Source organism: Mus caroli, unplaced genomic scaffold, assembly GCF_978045245.1.
Source record: "Mus caroli unplaced genomic scaffold, Mus_caroli_1 scaffold_9, whole genome shotgun sequence".
NCBI lineage: Eukaryota > Metazoa > Chordata > Mammalia > Rodentia > Muridae > Mus > Mus caroli.
The window spans coordinates 88,349,333-88,361,661 of NW_028227264.1; the positions used below are offsets into that span (position 1 = coordinate 88,349,333).

Here is a 12,329-nt window from a genome sequence, read left to right on the forward strand (position 1 = left end):
ATGTTCCTCTTACCACTGGTTTACAGTGCTGCCAGGATCACAGCTAAAATTCATCTTTGGTGCAAATGGAACAGACAGTAAGAGGCTGTCCCTGAGGAGGTTGGTTACAAAGACCAACCTAAATCCTCCAATATGACAGTGAAATTTAGATGGCACAGTAAGCAAGCAAGATCAATTTGGTATTCATTTACAGAAAGACTTCAATTTGTTAATAAAGAATAAGCAGAGTAAAATTATTTTCTGTTTTTTTAACCAAGTATATTTTTTTCTTTTAATTTTTTTTTCCCAACAGAAAACCTTTACTCAGTTTGGTCTTTGACATTTGCATTCTGATTTAACCTTGAATCTTTATTACTGCTCTCTCTTCCTTACACGTCTTCCCTTCCACAGTCACTCTTTGCTATTTATTTATTTACTTATTTATATTTTTGAGACTGAGTTTAACTAGAGTCACCTGTATGGCCATGGTTTTGCTGAGGGTGATGGGTACACAACGGAGACAATGACTGCCTCTCCTCCAGAACCCATCGGTGACCAGTAATTTAGCAGGAAGGGTTAGGGGCCCATAAGCTTGTCCCAGCTCTGTGACTGCTGATAGGCCCATTGACATGCACTTTTATGAGAAACTGGGGAAGCAGTGGTCTGGAATTCCCTCCAACCAAATGGTTTGTGCAATATGGCAAACATGTCACGGTGGGTCTCTTTTAAAGTCTGTTTCTGCTTCCCTTATGCAGAGTTTCTGTTGTGGTGGTTGTTACCAGGAAAACCATACTAAAATTGTTAATGCCAATCTGGCCACCAGTAAAGGGTAGAGGCAGACTCCAAAAGGAGAATGGTGCTGATGCCATGGGAATGTCTTGCAGCTAGAGTTCTTACAAAAGAGTCCACTCTCCAGGCCTCTGAATAGTCTCTGTCTATAAAGTGATGCACATTCTATCCATCTGCTGTAAGGACAGACAATCTCCATGGGAAATTATGCTGAAGGGTGCTCCCAAGCTGGCTCGACTTCAGTAAGCCTTGAAGCAGACATGCCATCCACTCACCAACTTAGGCAGCTAAATACCAACTTCTCCACCTACAGGGAGATGGATTCACTAATGACATTCCTATCCTACACCCAGGAGAGCTCCACAGAGTAACTCACCAGCCTTGACTATTCCGCCAAGACTTTTATTGGTGTATTTCCCAGTCTTCTGGACCATTTCAGCCTTTCTTTTTACATTATGTGCGGCCTGAAGGTATGGTAGGAGATAGTCGAGATCCAAACTTTGCTTGATCAAATCATATCTGTGTTCAAGTTTTGTATCTTCGATGTCACCCCCAGTGCACATGCTGCCACCAGACTTTGCAGCTCAGTCTGAGTCCTCTTGCTATCCCCTGTGCTGTTCCCACATGCCATAAGTTGGGGGACTTGGTGTTCTTATCTAAATGTGCTTTCTCAGATTGCTCACTGGGATTTGGAGTTGAGGGCACTGTGATTTCCACTGAGCAGCCAACATTTAATCCACTGAGTGGGCCTCCATAGATGTCCCACAACCCATCTGGTCATTGCAGCTAGGTCCTGATAAGTAAAGGAATCTAAGAAGCATTCTTCTCTCACTGCTGGTGAGTGCCCTCCATCCATAGCTGAAGTCCACTCTTTTCTATCTTCCTCAGTTGTTCAGCTGGACATTGAATACTCTAGACTCTCTGATAATGAATCAATTAAATTCTCATCAGGTTGTTCTGAGAATGCTAAAGAATGCTCTTTACCCACCAACAGAAATTTGTTTGACATTTGACAGCCATTCAAGTTCAGGTAACTCATTAGTTACTGATTCTCAAGAGGTCAAGTATAAATTTTATCATGGCTACAAGATAAATGGTAGCCATAGGCCTTTCCAAGTGACTATTGCTGTGAGCCACTTAGTTCTATGATAAAAACCCAATCATGGGTAATTCCAACCTTCTTCCATAGATTTTCAAGAAGCAGGACATCTCAGCAGATGTGACTTTTAGAAACCTTATTCAAATTTATTCTTACCAAATAAATTCTCTTTATGAAAGAAGAATTCAGCAACTACTCTGGACTGAATACAAGTATAAACACATAGAAGAATTGCCCAAAGCTTGAGGATGGCCCCTTGATAGAGATTCTTATGATCAATTGTCCAGTGACACTGATATTCATGTCCTACCAGTCTTGTAAGGGGGCAGCCAAAATGAGCTACCTGCTTGTGATGGTGTATAAGGTGTGTTCTTTATGAACTGGGGGAGAAGATTTTTGGTTGATTTTCAAGGGAGCTAGTTAATTTTAATATCCAACATTCCCAAACATGCAAAGCAATTTCTGCTGGTACCAAGGTAGAGGTAGCTTCCTTATTTCCGCGCTTTGGTGATAGCTTGTTTTCTACTCCCATGACACTGCCCAGCAGGGAGGAGCCTCAGTGCAGTTTGTAGTATATAGTCTCAGCTTCTCATTGATCTTTGCTAGTATGGGTGTGTAAAAGGGTTTTCCTCGACATCTGTAGTCTGGCTCGTGACTCCTATTGTGACTGTTTTCTCTTTCTTCATCAACTCTGGACCATATGGTGAAGCCATCCTAACTTCAAGCCTACCTCCCACCCCCAATTCTGCAGTATCACTGTGTATGGTGTTTTCTAACAGAGCCTTTTTGAAGCATCTTCCTTATGTCTATAATTCTGGCTCCCAGATCATGTGGTTGTGACTGGTGTCATGGTCACATGATATCTTTTCACACCTCACAGTGAAGTCTGTCTCACATCCCACAACTCTGCTGAGAACTAAATCCCTGTCACATCCTGAACCTACATTCTTCTGACATGCATGTTCTCTTTCAAATTGTCCACTCATTCTTCACTCCACAGTGTAGACATCTGAAAGAATTCATTTGGATGAAGAATCCAGTACACATCTCCTAATATACTGTCTGATTCATTCATTCTGTTCTGCTTGGCTTCTTGGTGGACCATGTCGCTGCTCTTTCATGGTCTTAGTTATTCTTTTTGAATTCTAATTGACCTGTAAAACTATACATGTTTATGGGGCATAATATGTTTGAATACATGTTTGTATTTCACTATGTTCAAATGTGGTTAGGAATGTGTCTCCTCAAGTGTTTATGATTTTGTAGTGATGAAAACATTCAGAATCTCGCACTGTAGCTCTGTGGAGACATGCAGTCCCTTATCACTTTCCATCTTCACAGTCTTGAGCATCATGCCATCATAATAATTATAAAATTATTGTTCAGTACTCATGGGACAACTGTTTGCTTTTAGCCCAGTCTTCAAACTAGACCCTTGATTACTGAGGTTACTAGGTTACTAAGAGCAATTGTATCTTTGAGCATTATTTGAATTCCCTCATGATTCATATTTGCAACTGTTTTTCAGTTTCATGGCTTTCATATCTCTGTATCAAAGAAAGGTTTCAGTCATCCAAAAAGACTTTAAATCTTTCTCTACACCATTGAATCAATTATTTTAAATCTAATTCTTTTCAATCTAACTACACCCATATCAGATCAGATCAGAATTGCTCATGGATTTTACCATTGTATATGGCTGTTTTGCAGTTCTTATCCACCATCTTGTTTGGAGGAATATTTAGAGACTACCAAAGCATAAAAGAGTGTTGTGATGTATCAGAAAAAGGCTGAGAACGGGTGTCTTCATTTATACATTCATAATGGTGCCCCAATGGCTTCATGACTCTGTCTTCTTTGCATTATGATACTTTTGTGTGTGTGTGTGTATGTCTGTGTGTCTGTGTGTCTGTACATGTGTTGAGGAGGGGATTTCATACATAGATGTTCATAAACCAGCGCCAACATTGGGTGTCTTCCTCAATTGCTCCCCACCTTGTATTTTAAGACAGGATTTCTCATTAAACCTGGAATTTACTAATTCAAATAGATTAGTTGACCATCAACCTTATGAATCCTCTTCTATCTCCTTAACTCTGGGATTAAAGGCAGGAACTGCCACATCTAGCCTTTGTGACTATGTTTAGGTACATGTGAAGCAAGCAGTTCAAGACCAGCCTTGTCTGTATACTGAGTGCTAGGACAGCCAGGACTACATAGTGATATTGAGCCTGTCTCAGAACAAACAAACAAACAAAACCAACCAATCAAACAAGAAAATCAAAGAAACAGAAGCCACTTGAGATAGAGAAGCAGAAATTTCCAGATGATGGTCTCCTCCAATGACAAGGCTACCATGAATAAAATTCTATGATTTTTTTTTTTTTTCTGAAGGAGACTGCATACTTTAATACTGACCCTGCTGAAATTGCTTGAAACATTATGTTTGGGTTTGAGATGTCTAACTGTTAACTTTCTGTTGTATTGTAGGCAGCACTCAGCATATTCGGCATGGTTGGTGGACCACTTCTGGGCTTGTTTTCTTTGGGCATCTTGGTCCCCTTCGCCAACTCCATTGTAAGTATAGCTAGTAGATATAGCTAAAGGTTTCCTTTCCAACTACATCTTTCTTTTCCACACTAAAGCCATGGTTGCTTTGAGGCCTGTCATTAGGGACTTGCCTTGGTGATTTAAATAGCTCACTTTGATAGAGTGTACAGTGAAGAACAACACATCGAGACCTGGCTTGAAGGAAGCCAATGGAAACTGTCATAGCCATGTAGTGTAACTTAAATACAGTATAAATAGGCCAACATCTTTTGCACATTTAAATTCTTGCTTCTTTTAAAATTGAATAGCTAGGCTTTAAGGAAGGAGCTCAACAGGCTCTGATGGTTTTATAGACTATGTGTAGTCAGAGCACAGCAAAGAGAAAAGATTACATCTTGACTACCATGACCACAAAGATTATTCTTCTAGTACTTCAAAATGTAGCTCCTCTACGTCATTCAAGCCCAAGCAGGTGAAGATGAATATAATTGGGAATATTATTTGGAAAGAAGCAATATCTCTGCTATTATACATAAACATGTATGTGTCTGGAAATACAAAATTGTGTTGAGAATGAATGAAATTCAAACAACTTCTCTGAAAGTCAATAGGAAGTCTATTTTCATTAGAAGATGAATTTCTGGAAAGACTTAGAATGTATGGAAGTGAATGTCAGACATTTGTAGCATAACCATTGGCTAGATAAAGAGGGAGTGAAGTTACTGAATCTCCAGGACTCTGGGCAGAGACACTAGGGATCTATCATAACTTTGACAAGAGGCAGAGCTACTGTAAGGCAGGAAAGTCAGATAGGGAGCTGGCCAGTTTGGCTTTGACCAGGTTGATCCTGACTTTCTCACATTAAATCTACCCAAAGAAAATGACATTGTGTTTCTTCTAAACGCTCTCTTGTTTTTCAGGGAGCACTCGTTGGTTTGTTGGCTGGATTTGCCATTTCTTTATGGGTAGGAATTGGAGCCCAGCTTTATCCTCCGCTTCCTGAGAGAACCTTACCATTGCCCCTTGAAACCTACGGCTGTAACATCACGCACAATGGGTCAGACTGGATGTCAACCACAGAAATGCCATTTTCTACTAGCGCTTTTCAAATACATAATGTGGAAAGGTATGAGGGTCTCGTATTATGTCTTTAAAACTTGGGTGACAAATAGGGCACTCCAGTTGTTTTTGTTTGTTTTTTTCTCTTTTCCTTTTGTTTTTATCTTGCTCATGACACTGCTTCTTCCTATGCCTGCATTGAGTGGACCCTCTGGCTTTCTCTCTGTGCTATTTTATATTATTCCTAGAGTATAAGGATAGTAAGTGACACAGTTGAAGTTGTAGTGAAACATCCTGTAGCTGACTGTAGACAGGGTCTCAAGCTGTCTGGATTGAGTTTTAATTCTTTACTTTCTTAATAGTTGATGAGTATATCTTGGTAATTCAGTTTCAATTCTTTTATGATCAATGAAGTTGACCACCCTTTAACATGCCTGTTGGACATTCAGATATCTATCTACTTTTGTCACTTGTCTCTTAGAATTGTTCCAGTTTTCAACAGTCTCTCTCTCTCTCTCTCTCTCTCTCTCTCTCTCTCTCTCTCTCTCTCTCTTCCTTTCTTTGGGAAGTGGTAACTCAAAATATGTTTTAAAGATTTTTCTCTCCATCAATGGGCTTTATTTCTTACTTTTTGCTAATTTTGTACTTTTTGTAAGAAATCATGACTTATCTTTTCTTATATCATTAGCTCTTTGTAGTCTTATTGAAGAAATGATTGCCTACTTTGAGATCACAAAGATATTCCTCTAGTTTCTATCTATCTATCTATCTATCTATCTATCTATCTATCTATCTATCTATCTATTTTTTAGTTTTTCCTGGAACTCACTATATAGACCAGGCTGGCCTTCAACTCAGAGATCCACCTGCCTCTGCCTCCTGAGTGCTGGGATTAAAGGTGTGTCACCATGTCTAGGTATTCCTGTGATTTTTAAATTAAAATTGTTGTTAACTATATACATTTAGGAAATCTTTTGACTCTTTCGCTGGATATAAACTTTATGTGGACAGCAGGGTTTTTGTTTTTTTTGTTTTTTTTTTTTTCTGCCTTACTTACGGCTGACTTCCATGATAAGAACAATATTGGGACCATAATGAAGAGTTGAATGAGTAAACACAGATACTTAATATTTTATTATGTATGTGTGTATCGTCAGCTTTGGGTTACAAAGTACCTACTTGATCCAGGAAAATGATTTTGTCTCATGGTTTTAGGGATTTCAGGCCATGATGGCCTATCCCTGGTACTTTTAAGCTTCTGTGGCATAGCAGATCATGGTAACAGCATGAGTTGGAGGGGGTTGTTTCATCTCCTGGAGCTGGGGGTGGGGTAAAGAGAAGGAGGAGGGGTTAGGCACCCAATGTCCTCTTTGAGTGATGCCTGCAATGACCTACCTTCTTTCTACCAGGCTTTATATCCTAAGAGTTTACCACTGCCAATAGTTTGGAATGAAGACCAAGCACTCACAGGAGCCTTAGGGTGCACTTATTCAAAGTACATCAGCTGGCCAACCTAAGAGTCAAATAAGGCAAGCTGGGCGTAGAGCAGTTTATCTGTGATAAAGTGAAGATAACCACTCAGAAAAATAGCACAAACCTAGATCTTTAGAATAAGCCCTCCTAAAATGGCATTTGAAGGGTCTGGACTTAATAGATTACAAAAAGAAAGTAAGAAGGCACTCATGGAAAATTGTTAGAGTTGCATTGGTCACTGGTCTACAGGGACAGGGATAATGCAGGGTATTGACTTTATTATGCATTGCTTGTTTTTACTTTCTAGGAAAGAATTATAAAAAATTAAAAAGGATTGACTGGGGCTATGCATTATCTTTGTTTTTTCAGGCTCTCCACAGGACCCTGCCTATGCCAGGATGCAGTGCACTAGGTGACTGCAGCCTTAGACCTTATGTTTCTCCTGAACCAAAGAATAATGGTACCTTAAAGTCCTTTCTCGTGTGTGTGGTCAAGCGAAGGCATAGTTTTAATTCCTAATACAATAGTTTGAGATCAGCATCATTGATTATGACGTTAAAAATGGCTAAATGTTGCATTTTTATTTTCAGGATCTTTGATACACACACGTCTTGTTGTCAGGAGCATGGTGAATTATTGTAGCTATATTGTTGGTATTTTTCAGGACTCCACTGATGGACAATTGGTATTCATTATCATATCTGTACTTCAGTACTATTGGAACACTGACAACACTGTTTGTGGGGATACTTATCAGTTTATCAACAGGTAATTATCTTAATATTTTCTGTTCATGTCTAGAAACACAAGAGTTTCCTATGTATGATTTGTAGCTATTTATGGTACTTTACTATGATGCTATGAATGATTTAAATTATTAGATTTTTTAAAAAAAATTTACTCACAGAGTATTTGAGAGTCTAAAATTAAGTCAAAAGACCTATCACGACTGCAAGCTTGGTTCTGCTATTCAATAGCTACCTGGATCCAGGCCAGGTCCATAACCACTCTTATGCGTTGTTATGTGTAAACTGAGGATAATGAAGACAGGTTGCTCTAAGATAAAATTCAGCTGTCTGAGAGCACTTACTCACATACTAACTTGTTAGAAAGGGAAAGCTGTGTGTGTATTCTGACAACATCACTGTGCTAGGATCTTCTCGTTTTCTAAGGCGGACTCTTTGTAAACTTCAAAAATGTACACACACGTGGAAGATAATAACTAGAATATTTCTGTGTGAGCATAGTAGAAAGCCTTTGAAAATGTTCATGAAGAATAATGTAGTGTTAATAGTTAGTCAATAATGCACAGAGTGTGACTTGGTACCTGGAATGGTGGTTTTGTCCTGAGATTTTATTTTGTTCTCACTGTGGGCATTCTCTTGGCCCCCTTCCTAGGTTGGGGTTCCTCATTAAAAGGTGGAGAAAAACATAAGACCCCACAAAGTAGCAAAGAACAGCTTCAGTCTATGTCCCACAATTTCTTGTGTACATTTATGCTTCTAGCTTCTTTTTTAAATCGGTTGATATTTTTACATGTGTGAGTGTTTTACCTGTACATGTGTAGTTTTACATGTGTGAGTGTTTTACCTGTACATGTGTAGTTTTACATGTGTGAGTGTTTTACCTGTACATGTGTAGTTTTACATGTGTGAGTGTTTTACCTGTATATGTGTAGTTTTACATGTGTGAGTGTTTTACCTGTATATGTGTAGTTTTACATGTGTGAGTGTTTTACCTGCGTGTGTGTAGTTGCACTGCCCGTTGCCTGCTGCCCTCAGAGGCCAGAAGGAGGTGCCCTATTCCTCCTTACCTGTAATTCTGAGCCACCACGTGAGAGCTGGGAACCAAATCCTGGTTCTTTACAGTGGCAGTTAGTAATCTTAACTGCTGAGCCATCTCTCCTACCCCTATGTTCATTCCTTTAATGGAGTGGATCCATCTTACAGAGCACACTCTTGAAAAGGACAGAGAGGAGACATTTTGGAAAATTTACATGTCCAAAAAATGGACTCGGGTGTGACTGATAATTTGAGTTCTATCTTAAAACGTTTTAATCTCAGTTCTCTCTCTCCTGCTGCTGTGGAAGGTTGGTACTGGGCTCCCAGCTGACAATTCCAGTGGTACATTTGCCAATGACTACCTTGCCCTATAACCATCTAACCCTGAAGTCTCGTGTCTCTCTCCCGGGGCATTTCCTTTTAGCTGTCCTTTTGTAATTTCTTGCTATTTTCTCTTTTATCTTTCTGAGAACTTCTATTAGTCACATGTCTGCATCTGGGAAGATTCCTTCAATGTTCTTGTCTTTTCTTTCCTACTCTCCATTGGCATCTCTTAGGTCTAATCCGTGACTATTTCCCCCAATTACTGTTCTAATAATTCTCAAAGGAGCTTTTGATCCAGTTTGAGAAGGGATTGTGGGGGAGAAGGGCAGAGAGACTCTCTCACAATATCCAGGTGAGAAGTCACAGTGACTGGGATTGGGGGTTGGTGAAGTGCTGGGTTCCTAATCCCCCGAACTCCCTCTCACATGCCTACCTATCCCTCCCAGCAGAATGCTGCATTATCTTCCTTATCAATTAGGCAGCTGTCCTGCGCTGTGTCCAAACACACAGCGTTGCTGCTCAGTTTTCACTATGCAAAACTAGCAGCAGCCTCTTTGTAGAATCTGGTTACACTTCGATTTTTTGGCATCCAGGTAATGCTACTTGCAACCTTGTTGCCTTTGTATTGGTAACTGTAATGTTTGAACTCACTTTCCAAAAGGATTGTGTTTTTCTCATAAAAAAAATAACACAGTAGCCTCGTTGTTTAATCTACTTTGAGAGATACAACTCATTTTCACAAATTATCCGCTGGTTCATATCTGAAATACAGTTATACCATTCCCTTGTATTTTTATCTCTCTCTCTCTCTCTCTCTCTCTCTCTCTCACACACACACACACACACACACACACACACACACACGCCCATCTGTTCTCTGTCCCTTTTAAAGACACTGGGGTATCCGAATGTTCCCATTGGCAGTTCCTTTTCTTTTCCTTAACTTCTTTGATTTTGTTAACTGCTTGCAGTTAAATCCAGGAGAGCAGGCATATAGTTATAAAAACACATTCCCTTCATTAATTTACTAATGAGCCATTTCTTCACCATATCAACTGTGAGAATCTTGAAATAGATCTAGAAACATACACTTCTGATGTTCCTTACAATAAGCTGTAGGCTATGAGAAATCTATAGGAATCCAGATGGACATCCATGACTGGCATTTCAGCTCCATTTGACTCTGTACTGCGTGCTTGTTTCTGTCTCTGTGAAACAAGAGCAGGTGCTGTGGCAGTTCCCAAACACTAGCAGGTATAAAAATCACCTTGGAAGCCAGGCATGGCGGTACATGTCTTTAATCCCCGAACTCTGGAGGCAGAGGCAGGTGATCTCTGAGAGGTTAAGGCCAGCTTGGTCTCTGAGGTGAGTTTCAGTTCAGCCAGGGCTCTGTCACACAGAGAAAACCTGTCTCAGAAAAACAAAAACAAAAAAACCAACCAACCAAAGAAATCTGGCAATCTGGGAAATCTGACAAAACCAAGAGTTCTGTGGCCCCACAGTTCCAAGTCAGTCAAAGCTACAGTGCAGATATCTGTATTTTAAGCACATCTTCTCAAAGATGTAGACAGTGGTAGTTTGAGGACCATATACTTGGTTCCCCAAAGTATCTTAGCTGGTCCACCAAGACAAAATCAATCAAACAAACAAACACAGAAAAAAAGGAAAAGAAAGATGAAAGGCAGACAGACAGATAGACAGACAGAAAGCAAAGCCAAATAAGAGGATCCATTTGTAAAACAGAACCGTAGAGAGGAAGATTTGTATAAAACATCTGTGAGTATTCAGAGTTCCACTTGCTTAACTCATAATTTCTCCATGCCTGTAACTCTTCATAGAGACCAAAAGCCAGGGAAAGTAGGTTCACTGGCAGGGGCAGAGAGGTGGAGGGCAGAGGGGCAGAGGGGCAGAGGGGCAGAGGGGCAGAGGGGCAGAGGGGCAGAGCAGGAGTGGGTAGAGAGGCAGAGGGGTAGAGGAACAGAGGAACACAGAGAGAGGCAGAGGCAGAGAAAGAGGGGCAGAGGTGGAGGGGTAGGAACAGAGGCAGAGGTGCAGGGAGCAGAGGCAGAAGCAGAGGCAGAGAGGCAGAGGCAGAGGCAGAGGCAGAGGCAGAGGCAGAGGCAGAGGCAGAGGCAGAGGCAGAGGCAGAGGCAGAGGCAGAGGCAGAGGCAGAGGCAGAGAGGCAGAGGCAGAGAGGCAGAGGCAGAGAGGCAGAGGCAGAGAGGCAGAGGCAGAGAGGCAGAGAGGCAGAGAGGCAGAGAGGCAGAGAGGCAGAGAGGCAGAGACAGAGAGGCAGAGGCAGAGAGGCAGAGGCAGAGGCAGAGGCAGAGGCAGAGAGGCAGAGGCAGAGAGGCAGAGGCAGAGGCAGAGGCAGAGAGGCAGAGAGGCAGAGGTGAGGCAGAGAGGCAGAGAGGCAGAGGCAGAGGCAGAGAGGCAGAGAGGCAGAGGCAGAGAGGCAGAGAGGCAGAGGCAGAGGCAGAGGCAGAGGCAGAGGCAGAGGCAGAGGCAGAGGCAGAGGCAGAGGCAGAGGCAGAGGCAGAGGCAGAGGCAGAGGCAGAGAGGCAGAGGCAGAGAGGCAGAGGCAGAGAGGCAGAGGCAGAGGCACTGTTTGCCACTTTATAGGTAGGTTGTATGGGTTGCTTCTCATTTCTAATTTTTTAAATCATTTTTGGGACAGACAAGTCTTTATCCAGGTAGCACCAGATGAAGCAGTCAGATTAGGATTGGGAGCTATTATCTTCTGTATCTATTTATCTATATAGATATCACAATATTTACATTTATCAGTTAGAAGCTGTGGGGTCCAAGATGGAGGAGAGGGGAGTGGCAGCTGGATCTTCAGGACTTCTTTCAAGGTTTTCTTTGTATTTTATGTGTGCATAAAGCTGAGTGGTCATAAGCCAGATGCCTGTGTGATGGGGGTGGGGGTGGGTTACTATGTAGTTATAAGGCTTCTGTCTAACACTGTAAATAATGCATTTGTTTTTCAGGAGGAAGAAAACAGAACTTAGACCCCCAATTCTTACTAACCAAACAGGACTTTTTATCCAATTTTGATGCTTTTAAGAAAGTAAGTTAGGTTTTGTTTATTCTTAAATCAGGGAACTGGGTTTTTAATTACCTGAACAGAGCAATAGTTAGTCCCTAGCTCTTTTCTTGGACAGGCACACAGAAGGGATATTTCTATATTTGTATCTGTATGTGTATATGTGTACCTGTAGATGCAGGTATACAGTTAATAGATATGAACTATTTAAGAGAATATATGGCTGTCG

General features: G+C 41.1%; 1 protein-coding gene across 1 annotated transcript in view; it reads left to right on the forward strand.

Annotated features, from left to right (window-relative positions):
* Positions 1-12,329, forward strand: part of Slc5a8 (solute carrier family 5 member 8) — a 42,915-nt gene that overhangs the window by 27,981 nt on the left and 2,605 nt on the right. The window contains exons 11-14 of the mRNA XM_021174959.3: positions 4,358-4,444; positions 5,338-5,543; positions 7,614-7,717; positions 12,045-12,124. Of these exons, the coding sequence (XP_021030618.1) occupies positions 4,358-4,444; positions 5,338-5,543; positions 7,614-7,717; positions 12,045-12,124 (477 nt within the window). The remainder of the gene's footprint in view (positions 1-4,357; positions 4,445-5,337; positions 5,544-7,613; positions 7,718-12,044; positions 12,125-12,329) is intronic.